The 26,302-nt window shown below is 43.7% G+C and overlaps 1 protein-coding gene across 1 annotated transcript in view; it reads left to right on the top strand.

Annotated features, from left to right (window-relative positions):
• Positions 1-9,500: 9,500 nt before the first annotated feature.
• Positions 9,501-26,302, top strand: part of MAP2K6 (mitogen-activated protein kinase kinase 6) — an 80,544-nt gene continuing 63,742 nt past the window's right edge. Inside the window, exon 1 of the mRNA XM_035104067.3 lies at positions 9,501-10,058. Within this exon, the coding sequence (XP_034959958.1) occupies positions 10,043-10,058 (16 nt within the window). The 5' untranslated portion in view covers positions 9,501-10,042. The remainder of the gene's footprint in view (positions 10,059-26,302) is intronic.

Here is a 26,302-nt window from a genome sequence, read left to right on the forward strand (position 1 = left end):
AAAGAAATTTGATTTAAAAAAACCTCACACACAAAATGATTTTAATAATTTTATTTATCAGTTTTTTGACCATTTTTGAAGTCACTGTAAGCAGATATAAAATTGAACCGAAGCTTTAGAGTCACATATATACAACATTATATAGGGTCATCAAACACACAAGGAAGCTTTTTTTAGCTGCAGTAACAGTATAGAGGACGATGTTTTGCTACCTCTCCTGTAGGTTCTTTTCCCAGCATGCCCGGCAGGGTCCGCTGGCTGAGTTTTGAGGTCCCCAAAAGGGGCTTTTACCTTGCGCAGGTGTGACATTTGTATACCCTATGTTGCTAAGAACACTCCCCATTGTGGAATGTGGTGTTGTGTCCAAATTTGATATGAAATATATATAGAATTGTTAATACAATTTTATGAAATGGTAAAATGGCATACAAAAAAATTTAAAACGGTTTGTGCGTGACCTTTTTAAATATTTCAATGGAATATAACTCATTTTAGTCATTAATAGGTTCATCCATTTGTGCTACAGGAAATAATTTTTGAGGGGGAAAAATGAAAAAGTCATCACCCTACACCTCTGCACATACAGGAATGACAGAACGAGGAGTTCTCGATCGCTTACCAAAATCACGTTCCCTACACAGGAGAGCAAGAATGAGAAAGTGTAGCTTGTCCAGACAGGGCCAGTCTGTTGATGGAGGTGACTGACAGGGAGATCTTGGCTTGGTTGGACCCATAACCAGCAACAAGAAGATGTGGCAGCAGATACTGTTTTGCATCTTTGCAAACTGTAGGTTTGATCTTTGTGCAAAGGGGCATGAGTGCCTTTACCCCTGAATGCAGTCACCAGATATTTTCTATCTTCCTGACTTTGGAAGACCGACATGCCTGTAATAAAACCCAAATCTTCCTTGAGATACTTGAGGCATTTGCCTGGATCCAGAATTAGAGACATTGCTGCTTGCTCTGAAGCATTCCTAGCACTGCACTTCTGACTTCATAACAATTTAGAAGTCCTTTAAAGGAACAGTTAAACCATTGGTGGCATCAGACCTGTCTACCTTGGCAGATTCAAGATCACAAAAAGAAGAATGTATTTTTCATCCTATTAAACTAAATGCAAGATTCACAAGTCTAATAAAAACAAGTCTTTGTCTGGCAGAACTATCCAGTGTATCTCGAATATATTTTGCAGCTCTAATACCCTGAGTCAGCTGCTGAGTTTTGTTTCTCTTGGCAAGTTAAGGCTCTGTTGATTTGCTGGAAGTTAACTTTTTTCCTTCTTTTGTTTCAGTTACGCTAAGATTTGTCTGCATCATTACTTACCTGGAAGTTCCCTCCTCTCCTCTAGTCTCACTCCCAAGATTGTATTAGGGCAACTTAAAATGTAAACGGGCTTGATTTCCTGTTACTTTTATGAATTACAACTCTTTCCCAGGGTTTTGTAGCTTGTCTCAACATATATGTTACACCGTATCTATACTCATTGATCTGGCTATAAACTGCAAAGTAGAATCTAGCAATTCCTCTTGTCTTGGTTTCATTTTTGCAAGACAAAAGAAAAGCAATCTGGAAATTCTGAAGTTGCTTTGAGACTTATTTATACATAAATCGACTAAGAAATGTAATAAATAAAAATAAATAAATGGTGTGTGTGTGTGTGTGTGTGTGTGTGTGTGTGTGTGTGTGTGTGTGTACAGGTATATGGGAGAGGTGGAAGGAGCCAGTTGATGAGAACAGCCACAGTTGACAAATGGACAATTAGCTGCAAAGGAAAGTCATCAACACCAACTTCTCTTGACCTGTGGGGAGCTTTGGCAAATAGATACAAAGGACAGCTGGGTTCTCAAGAGGAGTGCTGAAGTGAAAATTTCAGAGCAGTTGGAGCTAGGAATGGGGTGGGGGAATTCAATTAATTTCTCATTTAAATGTGGACTTACCTAGCCTGTTTCCCCTATTTTAAGACATAGTCATAAAAGAAGCCATAGCAGGGTTTTTAAGCATTCAAGGAATATAAGCCATACCCCGAAAATAAGACATAGTGATAGGCGCAGCAGCAATGCCAGCCGCGGCAGGAGGAGGAAAAAAACAAGACATCCCCTGAAAATAAACCATAGGTTTTTTTAAAGGAAAAATAAATATAATACGGTGTCTTATTTTTGGAGAAACACAGTAATACACACTTTTTGAAACAATACAGAAACTGAAACACAGCTACCCTTTAAAATTAACACTTCTCCAAATTTTGCAATGCTGTTCTCCAAGCAGATAATGTGCATACAAATGCATATATTGGTGAAAATAGCCTCCTAAATGTGTTTTATTGGGGAAAACGGCAAGAATGTGTAGAATATGCATACAAAAATATTTACTTTAAGGAGACATTCACACTAAAATGCTGTATCGGACTTAAACCCACCCACACCCACTCACCGCAGAGTGATGTGGAATTGCGGAAAACTAAAGTTATGATTAGAAAAATGATAAACTGAGAGAAACCAGAACTGACTGATTCACCGAACGCTAGTTACAGCTGGTCATTAACAGTGAGGAAAATGGCAGTCGTGGAAATGCCCCTCTCCTTTTCATCTATCAGAACACCATCTTTTTCTGCATCTGGTCATTTGACAGGACATAAAGAATGATGTTACCATCCCAAGGCTTAGCTGGGAGCTCCATGTTCTCTCTGGGTCAATGGAGGATTTCCATCATCATCATCATCATTATCATCTTCAAAAAAAGGGGTGTGTGTCAATGGCTAAGAACCTAAGAAGAGGCCTTCTGGATTAGGCTAAAGGTTTACCTAATCGAGTTTCCTGTTTTCTACAGTGGCCAACTAGATGCCTCAGGGAAGTCCATGACCATAAAGTGAGGGACAAAAGACCTCTCCTGCTGTTGTCTCCTAGCAACTGCTATTCAGAGGCCCGTTTGCCTTTGATCGTGGCGCCGACATAGCATACAGCCATCACGACTGGTAACCAGCTTGTGCCAGTTTAATACCCTGGGAGAACTTTCTGGGCTTGCCAGAGTGGAACTCTTGCTGAAATGTGGGAGTACCACTGTTTGAACGCCTAGAATATATGTATATTTGTGATACTGAATGGATTCTAAGGCCCTCGCACTCTCTGCTCCTAAGCTGACACAATGCTTATCCCCGCACTTAATACGTTACCTTAAAATGAGAGTGGGCCAGTGTACTGTAGTTGTTAGGTAAAAAGGTAAAGCACCAGCACCCGCAGGACCCAGTTTCGTTGCCCCTCAGTGAGGTCCCACGACACCCAAATATCGCCCCGACATTACTGTAACATCTGGAAACGCCAAAGGTTTCCCTAGAACTATACAGTATTAAGGTCTCATGCATGCAGTTCAAAAATATCTTGATTTTTTTTGGGGGGGTGGGTGGAATTCAACCACTCTTCTGATCAGCATTAGCATTTCAGTCTGCAAGGAGGCATGATCTTCACTCTCCCCCCGCCCCACGTGCTGTTCTGGGGAATCCTCCTGACCCTCTGGACTGAATTTGGGGGAAGGCACAGAAGGCACATTTGAGCAGAGGAGAGAGGGAAAGCCACGTTGTACTACGGTAGCAGGAGCCCTTGTTAGTTGAATCCAGCCCATTAACTTTAATACATTTAAAGTTATATAATTATGCAACTATATAACAATTACATAATTAATATTAATCATATTGTTTATTATTTATTTATTGTGCTGGCATAATGTAGATTTATATATTAAAATAATATATTAAAACAGAAATATAAAATACAGGTTTAAATATCATACATGCAAAAACAGGGGAAAGAAAGATAAAAACATACACACAAAAACAAGAAAAAAAAACTTGCATGTAATTCCGAGCAGGCCATTATCTTATAAAGAGCCAATAATTCCTGCTTAACCTTCCCGAAAGATTTAACTATGTTCCAGTAAACTATAAACAGTATTAAATTGTTTCTAAAGGAAGGAATTTCTATTTTCCCATGATCTTTTAGAATGTGCCAGTTTAACCACTGTTTGTCATACATTCCCACTGAGACGCTAATGTTATTCCCCCGCAATGTTGCATAACTTCTACATGTACTGGAACGGGAAGGTAATTTACAAAATTTGGGTAGTCCTTTTTTTTCTGGATTGACTGAAGTGCATAGGCCAGTTCATAACCTGTAATATATTTCTATGGTAACACAATCTTTCCAGACGGCTTTTATGTATCTACAACTCTGCCATAAAGTTCACATTTATTTTTATTTACAATGGTACCTCGGGTTACAAATGCTTCGGGTTACAAACGCTTCAGGTTACAGACTCCGCTAACCTGGAAGTAGTACCTCAGGTTAAGAACTTTACTTCAGGATGAGAACAGAAATCGTGCGGCGGCAGTGGGAGGCTCCATTAGCTAAAGTGATACCTCAGGTCAAGAACAGTTTCAGGTTAAGAACGGACCTCCGGAACGAATTAAGTTCTTAACCAGAGGTACCACTGTATTAAAAAAAACAACCACCACCTTTCCAACCACTTTGCTCTCACATGGAGGAGTCCTGAATAATTATAAAGAAGAACAACAATATCAACATTAATCAGATTCATATCCGTACTGCACCCTTTAAATTAAGCAGGACAACTTCAGTTAGATGGAGATTACCGGTAATAAAAAGCCGAGTGAAATGAAAACCTCGTAAGGGTTTTCTGAAAAAAGCCACAGGGATTGGACCATACCGACATCATTCGGGAGGGCATTCCAGAAGTGCGAGGCCACCACTGAAAAGGCCCTGTTCCTGGATCCTCTCAGCCTAACATCTCTTATGGACAGACTAGACAGTAGAACCTCGGCCGATCTTAGAACCTGGGCCAAGTAGTCCTTCAGGTTTAAGACTTCAAAGCCAATTGGACTTGGAAACATTCAGAGCTCACGATTTGAACTAGCAGCACCAGACATCCTTCTCATTTAAATACTTTTTCATGCTTCAAACACTTTAGTGTCTGGCCTGATTTTCAGTCTTCCATATATATATATATATATATATATATATATATATATATATATATATGCTACCTTTAAAAAGGTTTTTTTAAAAAATAAAAATAAAAATCTGGAGTTGCACAACAGCTGCTGATACCTCCTCCTTTTGCATGATGCTTATGGAAGTTTTTAATGTTTGATGTTTTATCATGTTTTAGTATTCTGTTGGGAGCCACCTAGAGTGGCTGGGGAAACCCAGCCAGATGGGTGGGGTATAAAATGAGAATGATGATGATAATATTAATAATAACACCACTTCAGCTACATAAGGATGGACACTTGGAGCATGTTCACCCTTAGGAAAGATTCTCAGAAAAAGATACTGTACCTAGATTTTTAATGCAGCTTCAAACGTTTTGTCAGAAGGTACAAATTTACAGTGGTACCTTGGGTTAAGAACTTAATTCGTTCTGGAGGTCTTAACCTGAAACTGTTCTTAACCTGAGATACCACTTTAGCTAATGGGGCCTTCCGCTGCCGCCACGCAATTTCTGTTCTCATCCTGAAGCAAAGTTATTAACATGAGGTACTATTTCTGGGTTAGTGGAGTCTGTATCCTGAAGCGTCTGTAACCTGAGGTACCACAGTACTTTCTGGCAGCAGGACGACAGGGGGAAGGAAAAGGAGGAAGAGGATCCCAGCATGGGGCGTAGCGAAGACAGGGACACACCGGGGACAAGCAGGGGATGAGGAAGGAAGTACTCATAGGGTGACGGAGGATGGCGAGGAGGTGGGGGTCAACGCACAGTTACCAGAGAAGCAGGACCCATTGCCAGAGTGGCCTCCGTCTCCACGAACACAGCGGGCTCTGAGGCATAGGGAGCAATGGAAGGGGCACTCTAGGAGGCTGAGGCAGGCAAGGGCTCACAGCCCAGCTCCCTAAGTGGCCAGGTGGGGCTTGCTGGCTCTGGGAAGAGGTGTGTGATGCCTCAGGTGTAGGCCAGGAGCAGATGAGGGTCACATGGCTCAACAAGCCCAGATGCTGTAATCAGCATGCCAAGTACAAAAGAGGGGCTGTGTCATGTTGATGGACCTTGGCTTGGATGTTCCTGGACCGCCATGGGACTGTGTTTCGGGTTTGACTCCGGACTGTATCCGGACTGCTGGACTTCAGGCTTGGCTACAGTGGTACCTCTGGATGTGAACGGGATCCGTTCCGGAGCCCCATACGCATCCAGAGCAGTACTTAACTTGAAGCGCCAAATCTGCACATGCTCACCGCGCGATTCGGCGCTTCTGCGCATGCACGTGACATCATTTGGCGCGTCTGCCCGTGTGCGAAACGTCAAACCTGGAAGTAACCCGTTCTGTTACTTCCGGGTTTGGCGCGATCGTAACCTGTATTGTTTTTTTAAAATAAATAAATTAATTAATCTTTATTGAAATTTCAAACAAAATCATACAGTTAAAATGCATACAAAAATAATTTTAAACAGTAAAATATATAAGCAAAACAAATCATACACACCTCTTTTTGCATAAATCTGCTAACAAATATCAAAATCATATATTTAAATCACATAAAATGTCTTAATGTTAATGAATTTTATGTAAATTCATATTCAGATCGACTTCCACTCGTCATCCTCCCGGGCTGATAAATTTACTTCTTTTTGGACTGCTTTCTTTTAATTATCCTCTTGGCATCTCTACAGAATATTTGACGTACGGTAAATCCAAGTCTTTTCTCGTAACCCGTGTTGTATGCAACCCGCAGCATTCGTATCTAGAGGTATGACTGTATTTGGATTGGCGTTGGACTGTGTTTCCGGACCTTTGAACATCGGTTGTGTGGATTGACCCCTGGACTTTCGAGTTGTGGACTTGGCATACTGACTTCCTTCCAGGTAGGCCAAGGGATCAGGACACTTGACTAACCTAATCTATGAAGACCCTTCTTTTCCTTCAGCTTCCCAGTCAATGGAGTTCAGTACGTGTATAACATAAACATTGGAAGAAGGCAAGCGAGAAAGCAAACTATAAAGTGTCCTACAGAGTTGATTGTGTCTCCTACTCTAGAAGCACAAACCCACAGGACAAGCAAGAGGCCATATGTGTGAGAAAGTGAGAGTATTTGTTTTTTGTGTGTTAAGAGAAAGAAAGACTGTGAATGTGTATGAAAGAGTTGGCTTGTTTTAAGTGAGTGTATGGGAGGAAGTGCGCAACTTGCAAAAGTTTTATAGATACTTCATTCCTTGAATGCTACGTTGTGACTCGACTGTTGTCTGTGGTGAAGAGGGCTCACTCAGCCATGAGTGATCTGCTGTGTAATGGTCTTCAGTTTGCTCTGTGAATCTGTAGCCTCATTTTTCCTCTGTGGTTTGGCTCGCTTCCTTGAGTGATCTGTCTTAGGTGTGGTTCGAGTTGGCTGCCATAAATTCACCGACTGACCTTCAGGACAGGCATAAATTCACCGACTGTCCTCTTGGACCTGCTGTTATCTGAAATGTCTTGTAAATAAAAATTAATTTCTTAATTACGCGATGCATATATGTGAGCAAAATGTGAGATGTAGGTTGCAGCTGGTTCCCCTGCTTATGAATGCAGTTTCTTTATTGTGCTGGTGATTCATTAGGGAGTAAAGGTAATCCCTGCAGCGGGGTGAGCTCCCCTTGCGCTGTCCCAGCTCCTGCCAACCTAGCAGTTCGAAAGCACACCAGTGCAAGTAGATAAATAGGTACCCCTGAGGTGGGAAGGTAAACAGCGTTTCCGTGAGCTCTGGTTTCCGTCATGGTGTTCTGTTGCGCCAGAAGCGGTTTAGTCATGCTGGTCACATGACCCGGAATGCTGTCTGCAGACAAACGCCGGCTCCCTCGGCCTGAAAGCGAGATGAGCGCTGCAACCCCATAGTCGCCTTTGACTGGACTTAACCGCCCAAAGGTCCTTTACCTTTAACCTATTAGGGCAGGCACCCCCAACCTGCGGCCCTCCAGACGTTTTGGCCTACAACTCCCATGATCCCTAGCTAACAGGACCAGTGGTCAGGGATGATGGGGATTGTAGTCCAAAACATCTGGAGGGCCGAAGGTTGGGGATGCCTGTATTAGGGAGTCTGAATTGTGCGCTGGTCTCTGGTATTATGAGTGTTATGTAGTGCTGATTGGTCCGCAGGAGCCATCCAATCCAGCTCCAGGTGGAAGTGAATCCACAACCTGATTGGCCTGCAGGAGCAGCCAATCAGGCTTCTGGCAGAAGTGAATCTGCAACCTGTTTGGCCTGCAGGAGCAGCCAATCAGGCTGCTGGCAGAAGTCAACCCGCAACCTGATTGGCCCACAGGTGCAGCCCTGAAGTAGCCAATCACGCAAGGCCTATTGTGTAAATAATGTATATAAGCAGGCGTTTGGGGGAAAGAGCCATACTTCTCTTCTTCTTCTATGGCTACTATAAGCCTAATAAAGAGCGTGGAATTCACTCTCAACTCCGAGTATATTTCAATGAGTATGGTTGCATCACACAGTTTCAGGAGACTGGAAAGCACAACTAATCGTTCTACAGGCTCTGCTTTTTTTAGCACTGGGCTTTTCAGTTTATTTGGCTCTGTCCCTGGGTGCACAAATTCTACCCGTGGGCAGCAATTCGTGACAGCCGTGCTCAGCACCCTCCCTGCAGGCCCCCACCTCTGTACCACGAGGGTGTGGCACTGAGCCTACTAGTTCCCACCCTCTGGACTCTTTTATCTCTGAGCTTTACTCAGATCCTGGGATGAGAACTATACATGAGACTGAGCTCACACCTACACCATAGATTTAGAGCAAATGGCTTCTTCCAAAGAATCCCGGGAACTGTAGTTTGTCGAGGATGCTGGGAGCTGTAGCTTTGCAATCAGTTCTTGGGATCCATAGAATGGTACAGTTGGAAGGCACCCCGAGGGTCATTTAGTCCAACCCCTGCAATCTGCTTGAAATGCATAGCACGGGGCAATACTTAAAATCATAACCGCAATTATTTTTAATAGCAGCGAAGTAGAAATCAAAAGACTTGATATTTAGCACTGGATCAACAAATCCTGGTTTGTCCGCCAGTCTTTTAAAAGTAACCTGTAATTAAAAGAGAATGCAAAACCCACATTTTCAAAATATTGTGACCAAACAATAGAGAGTGCCTCAATTTAGATGGCAGGAAAGTATTTATTGAGAGAAATGCCACTGTTTATCTTGGGCAGTGTGTCTTGCTTGCATGCATGTGTTTAGACTAAAAGCTTAAGGAAAATTAATTCAGAAGATGTTCAATGGCTGCTAGCATAGCTGCCAAGTTATCCCTTTTTTTAAGGGATTTTCCCTTATGCTGAATAGGCTTCCTCGCGAGAAAAGGGAAAACTTGGCAGCTATGGCTGCTAGTCACCACTGTTGGAGGCAGACTGCTAGACTGCAGTACAGTACAGTACGGCAATTCGTATGTTATGAAACTGCCATTGGATAGTCTCGCAACGTGGTTGCATGCTCGCTCTGCTAGGCAATGCTTCTCTGCAGCTTTCCGATTACATAGCAGAAGACTGTGCGCGGCTGTTTCCATTTCCTGCTTACATCTTCCAGCGGGATCCGTGCGCCCCCGCTGCACAGCGGTCGCCTCCAAGTAGATGGCTCCGTGTATCTTAATCCCACCCACCTCCCTCCTCGAGCATGAAGACAACGGAGTCTCCTCAAAGAAGCTCTCAATGGGCTATCCGGATGAACTACATTACCCACAAGCCAACGCGCTGCTCGTAGAAAGGACGTCTGCGCACTAAGGCACTCGGATCCAAGTTTGGAGCTTTTAGCTGCCAGTCCTGGCCCATCATGTAGGTGCAGCAGAGCCTTCCTTACCATTGCAATAGGGGGTGAAAGCCCACTTTGCAATCTGTTTTGCAAGGTGTGCAATTGCAGTTCCTTCCTGTGCAAGGAGATCTGCTGCAGGGAGTCAGAAAAACTCCAGTTGCATGAAGACTGAGCGCTTGCAGTTTGCATCTTTGTTGCAAAACTAGCTACTGAAGAGAGAAGGCAAAGTCTTTTGTGTTCCCCTCCCCCATCAAAGCAGAGGGGAAAATGTCTCAGCCGAGAGGTAAGGCTCCGACTTGCGTTCCTTGCAGATATGCAAAAAGTCGTCCATGCATTATGGAATTGCATGCATGCAATTTTGGGGATGCAATTGCAATTTGAAGTTTGAGGCTTTGAATAGCTCTCAGTTGCATTTCCTGTTTAGAATGTACCTTTTTTTTTTTTTTTTGCAGACACACACTGGCGCGCGCGCACACACTCACGCACATACACACACACAGGGACACATAGTTCCTGTAAGGCAGGGCTTGCCGTTCAGCTGTGCATTGACGTTATTTGCATTCTTCTGCTGGGATTACTGAGCTCTTTTTTTTTTTTTTTGCCTTTTGCACAGTCAGGGCAGATAAAGGCTTTTGAAGGGCTTATGCATTTAGCTGCTGTATATTCCCCCCCCCTAAAAAGGCAAAATGCAAATCTGCAGACAATTTACATTGCAAAATTAAGCCAAACTTTGTATTTTTTTTTTAATTAAAATTATCTGGAGGATATGGAAGGTGAAACTTGAGTGGAGTTACAAAGAATTAAATATATGCCTCTGTTTCTATGGGAAAGTATTGTTCTGCTGCCAATGCTGAGCTCATTTTCCACAGACCTAACCCCCCCCCCGCAAGCTGTGCGTGTGTAGTTTTAGGACTGGGATTTGAGAAAGTTACGCAAGGAAGTCTACGTTTTCTTATACTGGAACACGAATTTCTTGGTTTGTGATGTGTGTAAATGGAGGCAGAGCAGATCTATTTTCTCAAAGTACTGGAGAAGGTTCTGTGTCCTCCTAAGGCTGGCAACACGGTTTAAAAGATGGGCAAAGGTGGAAGGATAATTGACATGGAATGAAAATGTAGACAAGCGTCCCCTTCAAACTTTACAAGAGTAATATTTAAAGTGGAAACTACTGTACCCGTCCTGCTTGGGTCTTGCAGTTAGGGGAGGAATCTAGTTGTCTATGCATGGATATACGGATTCAAATTTCTGGGTTTTATTATGTTTTGCGTTACAAATATCGTGTGTTACAGAGGTTGCAGGACTTGTGGGTTTGGATTCTGTGCACAGTGGTGCAGAATGCATTTTGGGAAACCACTTGTAGGAGTTCCTTTATTGACGACTTCATCTTTTCCTCTCGAGGGTGGTCTGGAAAAGGGTCTAGAGAGGCAATCGGTGCTAATCGCAGTGTTTAATGTCAAACCCCCCCCCCTTCCCTAGTTGCACTTTGTGGCTGCTGAATTGCATAATTTATTCCCTATATTTACTGCAGTCCTCTCTTCTGGCCAAATGGAGGCTGATTGGAAGCTCTCAGCAGAAAAGAGCCCAAACGTGGTTTTTTTTTTTTTTGCCAGTCAAAAAGGATGGCTAGCAGAGAATGTGACACTCTTTCACTCTCTAGACTCTTTGGATCCAACATGTTGATCTAGTTAGCAGCCAAGAGGGGAATCCATCATTTGATACATGGAGGAGGAAAAGGAGAGGATGTGAAAACCTGAATCTCCCTCCTCTTCCCTTGGAAAAACTGCTTAAAGCTGGAGCAGAGAGACAGTGAAAAAATTACTCCTTTTTTGAGGGACTGGATTTGTCTTAATTGAAGGGGAAAGTGCACCAATAAGGTTAGATCTTGCTTTCATCCAGTTTTCTTTGTGGCCAGGATCCATCATCTTGTCTGGTAAGGCCATCATTTACCAGCCTAGAATTTCAGTTTCCTTTCCAACCCTCATCCTGTCCACGTGAAGTAGTTTCATACATATATTTAGATGTGTAGAATACAATTTTCAAGTAGATGAGGTTGGTTTTTAAAAAGGTATTATAAAGAACACAAATGAAGCAAATGTTGGCTCCAAACGCATCTAGAGATGTTTATTTCAAAAGAATAAAGGTGTCTGCATGCAGCAGACAGTAAGGGGTAGTGTGTTAAAACGGCAGAAAGAAAAAGGCCTAACTTTGAGGGTTGTGGGGGTAACTACACGGAACTTCAGATTGTAAGCTCATTGGAGACAAGGGCCTTGTCTTTTGCTCAGGTGACCCTGCAATGTTAACTGGTGGGTTGGACAACAGGGGGAGTGGAGGAAGTAAAACGCAAGGGTTACAAGGCTTCAATATAACAGAAATACAATTGCATTTACAGTACTTGATGTTTCTTTCATCCGAGCATGAGAACTATGGGATTCTGTGGATTATATGTTTCTGAGACGCTATAAGAGAGATGCAATCTTTTTAAGATAATACACCTTGACAACTGTAATGTGTCCAGCATGACTAAACCGCTTCTGGCGCAATGGAACACCATGATGGAAGCCAGAGCGCACGGAAACACCTTTTACCTTCCCACTGCAGCAGTACAGTCGTACCTCGGGTTACGAACACCTCGGGTTACGAACTCCGCAAACTCGGAAGTATTTTCTCCGCGCGCGATTTGCGCATGCGCAAAATGGCGCTCCAGGTTACGACCATTTCGGGAAACGAACTGCGTCCCGGAACGGATCGTGTTCGTAACCCGAGGTACCACTGTACCTATTTATCTACTTGCATTGGTGTGCTTTCGAATTGCTAGGTTGGCAGGAGCTGGGACCAAGCAATGGGAGCTCACCTCGTTGCAGGGATTCGAACCGCTGACCTTCTGATCGGCAAGCCCAAGAGGCTCAGTGCTTTAGACTACAGTGCCCCCCCATGTCCCTAGATTAATAAAAGGAGAAGCTAGCCCCCTGCCATGCAAATGATTACTCAAATACAGTGTCCGAGGGGCTGTCACACAAATACTTTCTTTTGGAAATTCCACAGTAATAAAACAAATAGTTACAATAAAACAAAAATAAACATCACTATTACCGTACATTTCATTAATCACATTCCATTTATAATTGACCCGCCTAATGACAAATAATTACAATTACAACTAATAAAGGCTTGACATATCTTGCTTTGCATGTCATGCATCTATCTCATATATTGGTTTCGCCTTTTAACTTGTGTTATTGAAATACAGTGGTACCTTGGGTTACGTACCTAATTCGTTCCGGGGTGCGGTACGTAACCCGAAAAGTACGTAACCCGAAAAATCATGAAAATGAGCTTCTGTGTATGCATGAATTGCGCAGAACGGTTCTGCGCATGCGCGCACGGCTAACCCGGAAGTAAACGATTCTGGATTTGTGCAGTATGTAACCCGAAAAGTACGCAACCCGAAGTGTATGTAACCCGAGGTACGACTGTAAATGCACTTTTCGACAATATTCTAATTTTCTGAGTTTCACCTGTATATTATATCAGACACTGTCTCTTACTGTTCAGAGTCTACTGAAAACCTTCCTCTTCCAACAAGACTTTTAAGCCTGTCTTTCTCCGTCTGTGCTGGAATTGTTCTTAGGTGTTGTAATTCAGGGGTCACCGACCCAATGACTCTGGGCATCACAGTGCCTGGAAATGTCTTCATGGCAAAGGCCCCAAACTGAGCTTTTAAAGAAATGTAAGACGCTAGCTCTCCGAGAAAGAAACGTATGAGGGTACCATTCTAAGTGATTTCTGTGAAATTAGCCAGTTTGGCTGCTCCTACCTGTTAGTTGATAAATGAAATATGCCCCTTTGAAACCCTTTTGCATACTCTGGGACGATGTGTGCAACACCTTAGGAAATACAGATCTAGGCGAAAGCCATTAGGTTGCAGTCCTAACCCTACTTTACTTGTGAGCGTAAAGAATTGTTAGGATGGTGGTCTAAATCCCGTTTTAGTTCAGCCTTTTTGGTTTCTGATGTTGAACCGTTCACAATTATCTCAGGGCTCCTCCAGACATCCTCCTTATTGCACATTCATCCTCACCTGTGCTCGTGATGCAATCAAATTGCTTATGCGTGATGGCGCTTTCAATGCCATTTGCACATGCAAATATTTCAGGGTGATTATACTGCTTTGGCTGCAATCGGTCAGTGTCCTGAAGTTTCCTGCTAAATATCTGCAACTTTTTATACTACAAATCCTTTTAGTCCTGCTTTTAATTTGCTATGGTGCAAGAGCGTCTTGATGGTAATAATAAGAATAAGAATAAGAATAATAATACAGTAATAATAATACAGTCGTATCTTGCTTTTCGGACGCCTTGTGACTCAAATGTTTTGGATCCCAAACATTGCAAACCCGGAAGTAATACAGTTTGCAAACTTTTTTGGGGAAGTGGAACGTCCGTTGCGGCTTCCGATTGAGTGCAGGAAGCTCCTGCAGCCAGTCGAAAGCTGCGCCTTGTTTTTTGAACGTTTTTGGAAGGCGAATGGACTTCAGGACAGATTCCATTTGAGAACCAAGGTACAACTGTAATAATAATAATAATAATAATAATAATAATAATAATAATAATACTCTGCCCATCTTGGCTGGGATCCAGCAAAATATAAAAATATAATAAAACATCAGTCATTAAAAACAGGGCTGCCTTCAGATAATGTGCCGAATGGTACCCACTTATTTGATGTAACCACTTCTGCATAGTTCCTATTGATCCCATAGTTCCTGTTGATTCCATTGTGTGTGGAAACGAGCTTTGGTTTGGCCCTGCAATCTCAGCCTGAACCCAAACCCTTGAAAGTGTACAAATAGAAGCATGGCATCATAATGCAACTATCTTGCACTTAGTGTAGAGGGTGAGCAATTTTTTTGGGGTGGGGGGTGGGGGTGGAAACATGGAAAACAATGGGTAGAGTTAAAGTGTGGATGCAGTAATGCAGAAACTTTAGAAAGCATAAGAGAACAACTGATAATGTGGGATGATCTAATAGAAATCCGTTTCAGATGCCCTACTAGTGGCATAGCGTTTGCTGGTGCCCAGGGCATACTGGGCGGGAGGGCTGTGCTCACACTGTGCGTGGTGGTGGTGGTGGGGCAGCCTAGTTGCTGACGCCATTGGAGCGACTCCACCCCCACCAGACCAAAGCGGGGCTGTGCTGAACTGCCTGTCTGCCTGCACAGGGGGGAGCCTGGCCGGCCGGCAGGGTCCTTGTCAAGCAGAGAGGAGCATTGGGCCATGCCATGCTGGCACCACCTGCGTGGGGGCACCTAGTTTGTGCCCCCTCAAAAATTGTGTGCCTCCCTGGCACTCCCTACGCTATGCGCCCATGCCCTACTAACGCATAAGTGACATGTTGCTGCATACAACTGCTATTAAACAGCAGTCTGGAGGGGGCCTCAATCTTCCATTAAACCCTTATTGAACCTGGAACGCTTCACAATGGAGTTCAGCAGGTGTATATCAGCCACTTTGAGCTACCAAGTCTAATAATGCCACAGACAGCGCTTCTGAAGGGGTCGGGAGGTTCTCTTGACTTTAGCTCTTTGCTTCGGAAGAGTTGGCCATGATTGCGTTCGGTTACGTTTTGCTTTGCTTTTGTGTGCAATCTTTGATCGTGTAGCTAGCGTTAAGGCAATGCGAATTACTATTTACAGAACTGGTTGCAAGAGAGGTTAAATACTGAAGTAATGCTCTCCATTGTTTAGTGGAAGGATAATTAGTTCTGGGTGCTTGAAATCGGCACTTAGCTGGAATTAGTCACTGAAAATTATCCCCAGGTAAAAGAGAGCACAGCAAAGGTTGAGCTCCAAAGTGCCCTGTGCTGGAATGGAAAGTGCTTCAGCTCATTTTTTTTTGTGGGGGGGGGGGCGATGCTGGGAGAGAGAATAGGCGCTGCAGACCTTTTGCGAGTCTTCAAGGTGCATTGAGTTCCCCTGACCTTTAGGAGTGGCCTTTCATGATAGGGAGGAAGGGTGGCAATGGGTTTAGGCAGGTTCTGTGGCACGCAGGGTTTTCCCTATGAAATCTAGCTGTGGCATATCAAGAGCAACATCTGCTCAGGTGAAGGTTCTTTGCTTATTAAAATGTGTTCTTTATTTCACTGCTACAAATATACCTAAGAAGCCTGTGTGCCTCCCCCCACTGCAAAATAAGTGGCTCTCAGGACATCCCCCCTCCACCGCCCAGAACAATGGAGGAGAGGAGCGGTGGTTACATCTGGCAAGCTGATATAGTTGCCCAGACAGAATGATTGTCTTAGCTTGACGTTGAATTCCACCCAGTGTGGTGCATGCCCCATATTGCATTACGTTGAAAATTCCACTCTGCATCAGTTTCAAGTTGGGGGCGGAAGGATGCAAAACCAACAAGAACATTAAAAACAGGCTTAAAATACCCTGTACTTAGAAAAACGTGAACCTCTGTGACTTGTGGAATAATTAAATGCGTCCTCTTCTTTTTACAATTGATAATGTGTGTGGTATATTTATCCTCCCCTCTGCACACGGAATAGGTTAGAAAAACCAAAAAAGCAAGCGGGAGAAGAAGCCTTCTTCATTGTTTTCTGATTTGCGGCTTCTAATATGCGTCAAGATTTTGCATGGCTCAATCCCATTTGGATTTAACGACTTGAGAAATGGGGATGTGCAGTGGAATTCTGTACAAGATGTGAACAGCATCTGCTGTCTTTGAAAAGTGGTAGAAAAACAGTATCCATTGCATGCATGCCAGATTTTCGCTGCAACCGTGCCTCTCGGGATAATATTTTCTTGTAGACTGCCATGGTGATGATGTTTGTGAAGGGCAGTTTGAAAATTAAATTTTAAAAGAATTAAAATTAAATACCGGTAACCCACTGCTTGCTAGTTGCAAGGGACTGATTTTGTGCAAGTCTCTTATGTCCCTGAAGAGGGACCTGGAGCCTTGCTGCACACACAATCTGTGGTAGCTCTTTAGACAAAGTTTCATCTTTCTGACTCAAGTCAGGCATGAAGTTTGAGAGTGCGCACTTGGCACAGTGACTTCTGGTAGTGGGAACCCAGTTGCATCAGCGGACCCTGCCTTATGCTGTTGACGCCCTCTTGTAGTGAGCTTACCAGGGTGGCCGTGGGGTGTTTGAATTTCCCACAGTGCCCCAGAATGATGCTCACAGCTACTTGCCACTATTGGGCATCAACTCGGTGTTAGAAATCAGATATATAAGCTGGGTGCCAAATGGCTTCCATACGCCAAGGTTGCAGTTGCCAAAAAAGATTGTCTGATTGCCATTTTTGGGGCCAGACAGCTCAAAAGATGTATTTTTTCAATTTGACTTTTTGGTTCCTGAAATTCATTCGGATTGTGCAGGATAGAATTCTGCAGGATGTGTTGTTAGTGTGTGAAAACAGGTAAGATCCAAGGCTTCCCAGGCATGTACCTACAGATGGTGGAGACGTCAGGCACCATCCTGGCAACCGGACATTTTCACTTGGTGGCAAGTGGTGGCTAGCCAGGTGCAAAATGCTGGGAAAGAAACTATGGCTTATCATACTGTGCAAGTTGGGCCAGTGAGATCTATGAAATGCACAAAAGCATGAGATTTATTGTAGACAATATCTTTTTGTATTGTATATTCCATTTTTGTTAGATGCTATAAACTTTTGTAGGAGAGGTGGGAAAAGTTTCAGATTTATGGAATATTAGTGCGGAACAGGAAGATGTGAAAAAGTGAAAAGAGGTTGCTTAAGTCCACTTATATAACGTGGGCACAGATCATGTTTATTCCACTTTTGTGCGTTGGTGGTCTCATGTCTTTGTTGATATATGAAAAAGGGGTGTAAAAAATGGTATTTGACGATCATACGCTGTAAGTCACAGGGGCCAGCAAACTTTTTCAGCAGGGGGCTGGTCCACTGTCCCTCAGACCTTGTGGGGGGGCAGACTATATTTTTTGGGGGGAAATGAACGCATTCCTATGCCCCACAAATAACCCAGAGATGCATTTTAAATAAAAGCACACATTCTACTCATGTAAAAACATGCTGATTCCCGGACTGTCCACAGGCCGGATTTAGAAGGAGATTGGGCCGGATCCGGCCCCCAGGCCTTAGTTTGCCTACCCATGCTATAAGACCTAGAAAACCAAATAACCGTAATATCATTGCTAATGATGATTTACAGAAAATCCCTTTGCTTATTGAATTTGTAGCTTCTGACTTGCATGTGTTGTAATCTGAGCTTAATACGTTTAGCGGAGGTTTAAACTTCGTGAGTATTGAAACCATTCTTTGCTGCTAAAATCTTCCTTATGGCACGATAGGGATGCTGAACATGTTTGACGGAATCACTGAATGTATCTTGTATGTGGTTGGTTTTTTGGGGGGTGGGGTGGGGTGTTTCATCCAAGCCTACTACTACCAAGACTAGTTTTTCCAGAGGGTCACTTTTGCACACCCCTGTTCCTCCATTCATTGTGAACTTCTGCTGTATGTCCTAAACTAAAGCAAAAGACGATAACCTATCCCATGGTCCCCTAGTTTGCAGTTGAGGGAGGGTACTGAACATATGGCACGACTTAGGGGGCTGGCTTTGACCCAAAGGATGCCAGCTTCTGATCCCTAGACAAGTGGCTTCTATGTTCTTACATGCTAAAGTGTGGTTAAAAATGCGTTAAAAGGCTGCCTGTAACCCTTCCCATTTCACAATTTGTTTTTTATGATCTCCATCACTGATACTGGACAATCTTTCCACTTCGATATTGCTGAAATACAAAGCCCCCCCCCCCCGTTCCCAGTCTCATGAAGAATAATATATATATATTGTTTTAAGAGGCAGAACTGAACCTCTTGCATATTTAAATAATAATATTTGAAGCCCTGCGGTGTTGGGGTGTCCGGAATTTAAAACGAGAAAGCTAAGTTGAAGATTGGAGAGCAGAAAAATATCTCCTAAGCTGTTCACTACCGTTGGAATGCAGAGCGGCTCGGCTGCCTAAATAGATATTGTTGCTTTGAGTTCATTCTGCCAAATGATTCTCCCACCAAATTTTGATGTTTTGCAATGGGAGGTGGGGACGGGTGGGAATTTCCTGAAAGCTTGGCGATCTATTCTCTGCGCGTCTGTGATGAATGTCGTTCTTGGATGTGTGATGCCCTCTGTGTTTCTTGGCAGGTGCCAACTCATCTTGGAGCCGCACCACTGGCAGGAAACAAAACATTTTAAAAGCCTTGCTGTGTGCCTTAGAGGGGCTTGTAAACATATAACAGCATGAGCAGCTTGTGGGACATACTTAAATATGTTGCAAATGAAACTAGTGCACAAAAATATTACATTAGTACACCTGCCCAAAATGAAAAGGATCTCCGTCTCTTTTATAGCCCCCTTGCCTGGTTGTCTGGAGGAAATTCTGCCGGGAACCGGACCAGTGGCTGTTTACAAGCTTTCAATATTGCCTTTGTTTTTCATGTCACCGCACAGGTCTTGGAAAAGAGAAATCATCCTGTGATGTTATATCAGGTTGTATAGGCGACATACACAGAGATGCCATGGGAACTGTAGCAATTTTCCACAGTGGTCCTTTGCCGTACATGTGATTCTGGAGCTTTATTATCATTATTTAAATAAGCTACATGCAGTGCCTGCAATGAGACAGTGGCTGCAGAGGGTGCAATTACACTTCAGATGCATTTTAGGAAATCCTTCTTTCTTATTGTGATCAGCTGGTTGTGCAATTGTGTGTGTCTATGTCTATATCTGCGGGAGGCAGTGGAAGACAGGAAAAATATTTGAAAAATAAGACTTTAGAGTGGTCTTGCCCCAAAATGACAACTGCAGCCTTGGTGTATTGGAGCCATTTGGTACCTAGCTTATAGATCTGAGTTTCTAACACAGGTGCCATTCACACTGGAAGGGCCAGTGTGACCAGTGGGTCCAGTGCAGAAGCACCCTCCTATGCTACTTCCACACCACCTGCTCCTTTGACTATTCACAAAGCGTGGGCATGTGATTTTTCTCCCCCACAGTTCAACCTGTTTCTATCTCCAGGCTGCCTCTATGGAATCTGAGCATTCTGAACTTCAGACAGGCCACATGGAGCTGAAGCAACTTGGTGCAGCTGGCTGGGGATGGGCGAGAGTTTTTCTCTTTTACAATCTTGTCCAAATTGAGTTGCCCGAGGGGGCAAAGTATTTTATTGAGAGCCAACAGCTGGGAGTTGCCGATGTGTTCAGGAAAAGTGTAGGGGATGTGTGTGTTTGTGTGTGTTTTAAATTGTCTCCCCTGCCCTGTTTTCCCACTCTTTGAACCTTTGCTCTGTTTTCCAGATCTGCATTTTGTTCAACACCCAAGAGATCAGTTGCTGATCTTGGCGGTGTAAGGTGCAGTTGGACCCTCACTTTCTTCTGCTACAGCCTCTAAGGGGAGCACTCAGGCAGTGGTGGCCTGGTTGGGCTGTTCAGGTGGAAGGAGAGAGAGGGGCTTCCTACATCTGCCCCAAACCATCCTGAGTGATGCACCTGTGATGGCTGCAGGAACTTGACTCCCTTGATTCGTTCCATCCTTTAGGGAAAGAGCAGCCCACAGACTTATTCGAGGAGGCATTGCAGCTTCTCCAGTTCTTGATCACAGCAGACATTCTGATGCTCTGCAGAAGAACAATCTGCTTACAGTATCTTCCAAGAGATGGGATAGCAAACTTGGAAGCCGTCTTATGCTGTCATGCTTTTTGATCTATCTAGCTCAGTATGGTGCTGGAGGAGACTCTTGAGAGTCCCATGGACTGCAAGAAGATCAAACCTATCCATTCTTAAGGAAATCAGCCCTGAGTGCTCCCTGGAAGGACAGATCGTGAAGCTGAGGCTCCAATACTTTGGCCACCTCATGAGAAGAGAAGACTCCCTGGAAAAGACCCTGATGTTGGGAAAGATGGAGGGCACAAGGAGAAGGGGACGACAGAGGACGAGATGGTTGGACAGTGTTCTCGAAGCTACGAACATGAGTTTGACCAAACTGCGGGAGGCAGTGCAAGACAGGAGTGCCTGGCGTGCTCTGGTCCATGGGGTCACGAAGAGTCGGACACGACTAAACGACTAAACAACAACAAGCTCAGTATTATTATTTGTATTTTCAAACTGCCCTTCAACCTACAGGTTCCCAGTCTAATGAAATGCAAAATTTAGGAAACCGTACAACTGTTCCTAGCACAACAAAATTCCAGCAGAACACAATTCCAACACTTCCATCGACCTGACTTGCAGACTGCATGTTAGACCTGATGTCAAAAAGACAACAATGATGGGAACAAACAATATCTCGGTGCAAGGGATTTCTGTAACTGGGTTACAGGGTTTCAAACAGAGGTCCTTCCCCGTCCTTCTTGGAGGTACTGGAAATTGAACCTGGAGTCTCTTGCAAGAGAATCATGTGCTGTACCACTGATCTGTGGCAGCTCTCCATGAACTGTCAAAGCCACTACACTTGATCGTAGCAGGAGCAGAATTGTTGCAACGACGATTTTTTAAATAAAGCTTACTGTTCATCTAGCTGGCGTCTTTCTGGTGCCCGTTTCTTCCTTAGGTTCCTGAGCGATTAGATGCCAGATATCTAAATGGCCTCTTACAATTCTTAAAAGTACTTTTTTCCTCTTCCACAACTTTTCCATAGCAACAGATTCCCCGCCCCTCCTTGTTTGCTTGGTTGTTTTCTTCTGTAACTGTTCAGTAACTTTCTTCTGCATCCTCTAAATCAGGGATAACCAACACGGTACCCTCCAAATTTTGTGGCATCTACAACTCCTGTTATCCCTGATTGCTGTCCTTGGTTACTGGAGCTGTAGTCCTAACAGCATCTAGAGGGGACATCATGCTGGCTACTCCAGCTTGTCTACAACTTTATTGAAATCTGGACATCCAAAATTTTAAGCCCTTTGCTGCATGGATGGGAAAGCTCTCTCTCTCTCTCTCTCTCTCTCTCTCTTTCTCTCTCTCTCTCTCTCTCTCTCTCTCTCTCTCTCTCTCTCTGTGTGTGTGTGTGTGTGAGAGAGAGAGAGAGAGAGAGAGATGAGAGACTTCTTCCTGCTCCTGAGATTGGCCTATCTCTTGTTAGTTGGGAGATGCTGGCATTTTCTCTCTTTTTATTTGACTGATGGAAGTTTTGTTTTCTACGCGTGTCTTTTAATTCTTGCATTGTACTTGTGGTTCATGGGCTCAGGGGCCCATGGCTGCAAAGTGGAATAAAAACGAGCTTACTCCCCCAATTCCTCATGAACAGAAAAGAAAGGGAAAGGAAGAAAAAATATGCCCCCCCTTTTTTGGTTTAAAGGGAGCAGTGGGAAACACTTTCCCTCTATGTGCATCTTCAACCCTGCTTCCATTTGCCCAGAGTGCACAGACACAAAAGTTCTCTCGTGAAATTTTATCATTACGTAACTGGTTGAAGTGAGACCTACTGGCATTTTTATTTTTTTTGCAGGGAAGAGCCCTTTTCATTGAGCACCTCGAGATGCTCACCGCACTGTGAACGCTTAAGGCTGCAGTTCTTCTGTTGGGAGTTTTCTATGGACTTCAATAGGAGTAGGATTGAATAACGTAACAGCTGATCTGATTGGATGCTTGGGAACCTCTTTAAAAAATGCAGAGATGACATGGGGTGAAACCACAAATGCTCTGTATATATTCGTGAGAGAGGAAATGGTGGCCTTTTGCATGGCTGCTGCTTTTGTGCGGCTGGGTTTTCCACCCAGCCACGGGGGCTGGAAGGCGACCTAGAAAGCGCAGAAGACAGGATATCTCCCCACAACAGCACTGCCAGTCTCGAGGAAAGGGCCCACATCATGTGTTTTGCCTGTCCCACCCACTTCCCTGTTTTAAATGCTGACTTGCATTGCTCCATGACTTCAGCACCTGGAAACAGTCACTGCGCTGCAGCTAGAAGAATTTCCCCGGGGTCTCTTTGGGCATTCAGATACGGTGCTTCTGATTTAAGAGGCAGCACATAGAATTATAGAATGGTGGAGTTGGAAGGGGCCATGAAGGTCATCTAGTCCAACCCCCTGCAATGCAGGAGTCTTTTGCCCAAAAGATTAGGGATAGGGAACCTGTGACCCTGTTGCTGGACTCACAACTCGCATCGTTTTCAGCCAGAATGGCCAACGGGAGTTGTCGTCCATCAACATTTGGAGGATGGAAAGTTCTCAAACACTGATGGTATTACAATACCATCAGTTACATGAAATGTTTAAATCAGATAGAAAAAAATGGTTTTGCGGACCGAAGCTCACAATTCAAAAAAGAACTGCCACAAAACAAAGAGACACTTTTGTCTAAAATGCATAATTTGTTACTAGACTGGGAAACAAAAGATGAGCTTGTTAAAGCCACAATGACACACTGGGCAATAGATATATGACACAATATAGATTTCAACCTCTGGGAAAAACTCTGGAAAAGTGACTTGTTATTCTTTGATGGAGAACTACCTGAAAATGATTCACAGATGGTATTTAACCCTGAGTAGGTTTGCCAAGATGTATAAGTCCAAATCAGATAAGTGCTGGAGATGCAAAGAGGTGGAGGGAACGTTCTTCCACATGTGGTGGAATTGTAAAAGGGTGAAAGAGGATTGGGAAATGATCCATAAAAAATTGGAAAAAAAAATGTTTAAAAGTACTTTCCCTCCCCAGTCCATTCTGTTGGGGATAATTCCGGACTGAAATTCCCAAGTGAAAAAAAAAGGTTATTTATGTACAGTAGAACCTTGACTGTGATGTGGGTGGCGCTGTGGTCTAAACCACTGAAGATTGGCGGTTTGAATCCCCGCAACGGGGTGAGCTCCCGTTGCTCAGTCCCTGCCCCTGCCCACCTAGCAGTTTGAAAGCACGTCAAAGTGCAAGTAGATAAATAGGTTCCGCTCCGGTGGGAAGGTAAATGGCATTTCCGTGCACTGCTCTGATTCGCCAGAAGCGGCTTAGTCATGCTGGCCACATGACCCGGAAAAACTGTCTGCGGACAAACGCCGGCTCCCTCGGCCTATAGAGCGACATGAGCGCCGTAACCCCAGAGTTGTCTGTGACTGGACAACAGTCAGGGGTACCTTTACCTTTAGAACCTAGACTTACCACCGCCCCTACTTGCGAACAATCTGATGAGCGACTGTGGCAAACCTGGAAGCAAATACTGGGTTTGCCACGATTCACGCAGGCGCAGAAGCGGCTTCTGCTGATTGCACGTGCACAAAACGGCTCTGGCGCTGAATGCGCACGCACAGAATGAAGCAACCTGGATTGACTCACGAACAGACTTCCTGGAACGGATTCCGTACGTGAGTAGAGGTTCCACTGTATGCCACTACTGCGGCCCGTGTTTTGTTAGCCCCCAAATGGAAAACGAGCGAGGTCCCAACTAAAGAAGAATGGCAACTTAAGTTGACGGAATATGCACAACTCACAGACGTAACATATAGAATAAGAGAACAAGAAGAACATACATTTAGAGAAGATTGGAAAACGTTTATTCAATATGTGGGAAATCTGTACAGCTGAAAACGCTGTCAGCATTAAGATAAATTCAACAGTGTAAGCAAGTTTTGATGGATGTAATAATGGAATACTGAATGGTATAGTTTTTGTAAAATATGCAGGGATTTATGATATGTAAAATGAACCATGGAAAGAGAAGAAGGGAAAGGAAATCATTGATGTTCTGCACCCTACTGGGTTGAAAGTATACAGTTTGTAACAGATTCCCTGTTGCATTGAATTGGTTTATGCTGTGTTCTTAAACTCTCGAGCTGAGATTTAGGGCACCCTGTGTACCTGCACAGAGTTGCATTTGTGCTCGGGTTACCCCCTCCAAAAAAAGAGGTGGAACGAAAAGAGGTAGGGAAGGGAGTCAGGGTTAAAGTGGTGTACTCATTTCGATGCCTTCCAGAATGTGTCCTAATAGCTTGCAGTTGCTTAAATATGTGACCTTCTTTAAATACTTGCTGGGCAAATGACCACATACTATATCCATATAAAAAAATCCTGGATTAATTGGCTGATTGTCGAAAGCAAGCAGAGTCTGCTTAACCGTAGCTAGAGAAATGCTAGGCACGTCTGTGATTGTGGAGTGCCTTTCTTCCTCGGATGACGTTTGTCCTGGAATTGGAATTTGAAAGGGGAGGCCATGTGAACTGGAAGCAGAGAAGCAAATAGAGGCCTGCCTGCCGAGGAACAACAAACAGAGGTCACTTTCCTGGCTGGCCAGAATTACTTATGTAAAGTCACTCTAGCAGACAGCGAGAGGCCTGCTGCTACAGAGCATCGAAGAGCGAAATCATGAGGACATGGATTCTGCTTCTTTATTTGTGCTTCAGGCCGTTGCCCTTACCCTGAAACTTTGCCAGAAACGCTGCATTTCTTCCTAATACCTGGCATATTTGTAACTTCATCTTCTTATTGGAAAGCTTTAAAAACACATTTTTGAAGTGTGTGAACTAGTGGCTTTAAAAAAATAAAAGTTTAATTATAACTGCAACAAAATCCTGAAAAGCAATTTTCACCTAACTTTATTGCCCTCTCTTTTTGATTTTATGGAAGCCTTCAGATTATTATTATTATTATTATTTTTTGGGGGGGACGAGGAAGGCAACCAAAATGGTCAAAGGCCTGGAAACAATGCCTTATGAGGAACGGCTTAGGGAGCTGGGTATGTTTAGCCTGGAGAAGAGAAGGTTAAGGGGTGATATGATAGCCGTGTTCAAATATATAAAAGGATGTCATATAGAGGAGGGTGAAAGGTTGTTTTCTGCTGCTCTAGAGAAGCGGACACGGAGCAATGGATTCAAACTACAAGAAAGAAGATTCCACCTAAACATTAGGAAGAATTTCCTGACAGTAAGAGCTGTTCGACAGTGGAATTTGCTGCCAAGGAGTGTGGTGGAGTCTCCTTCTTTGGAGGCCTTTAAGCAGAGGCTTGACAGGCATATGCCAAGAATGCTTTGATGGTGTTTCCTGCTTGGCAGGGGGTTGGACTGGATTGCCCTTGTGGTCTCTTCCAACTCTATGATTCTATGATTCTAATTACACATCTTTACAGAACAGAAAAATGTCAAGCTCCTTTTTTGCAGTGTATAACCAGTTTCTGCATGGTTGCAAATTGTAGATAAAATCAGAATGGTTTTAACTGTTCTACTTAATCATTTCTTTTAATGCAACCTAACAACATCAGATATGCAGATGACACAACTTTGAAGGCAGAAAGTGAGGGGGGGTATTAAAGAACCTCTTAATGAGGGTGAAAGAGGAGAGCGCAAAATATGGTCTGAAGCTCAACATCAGAAAAACCAAGATCATGGCCACTGGTGCCATCACCTCCTGGCAACTAGAAGGGGAAGAAATGGAGGCAGTGAGATATTTTACTTTCTTGGGCTCCATGATCACTGCAGATGGTGACAGCAATCATGAAATTAAAAGACGTCTGCTTCTTGGGGGAAAAGCGATGACAAACCAAGACAGCATCTTAAAAAGCAGAGGCAT

This window comes from Zootoca vivipara, chromosome 2 (assembly GCF_965207765.1).
Source record: "Zootoca vivipara chromosome 2, rZooViv2.hap1.1, whole genome shotgun sequence".
Taxonomy (NCBI): domain Eukaryota; kingdom Metazoa; phylum Chordata; class Lepidosauria; order Squamata; family Lacertidae; genus Zootoca; species Zootoca vivipara.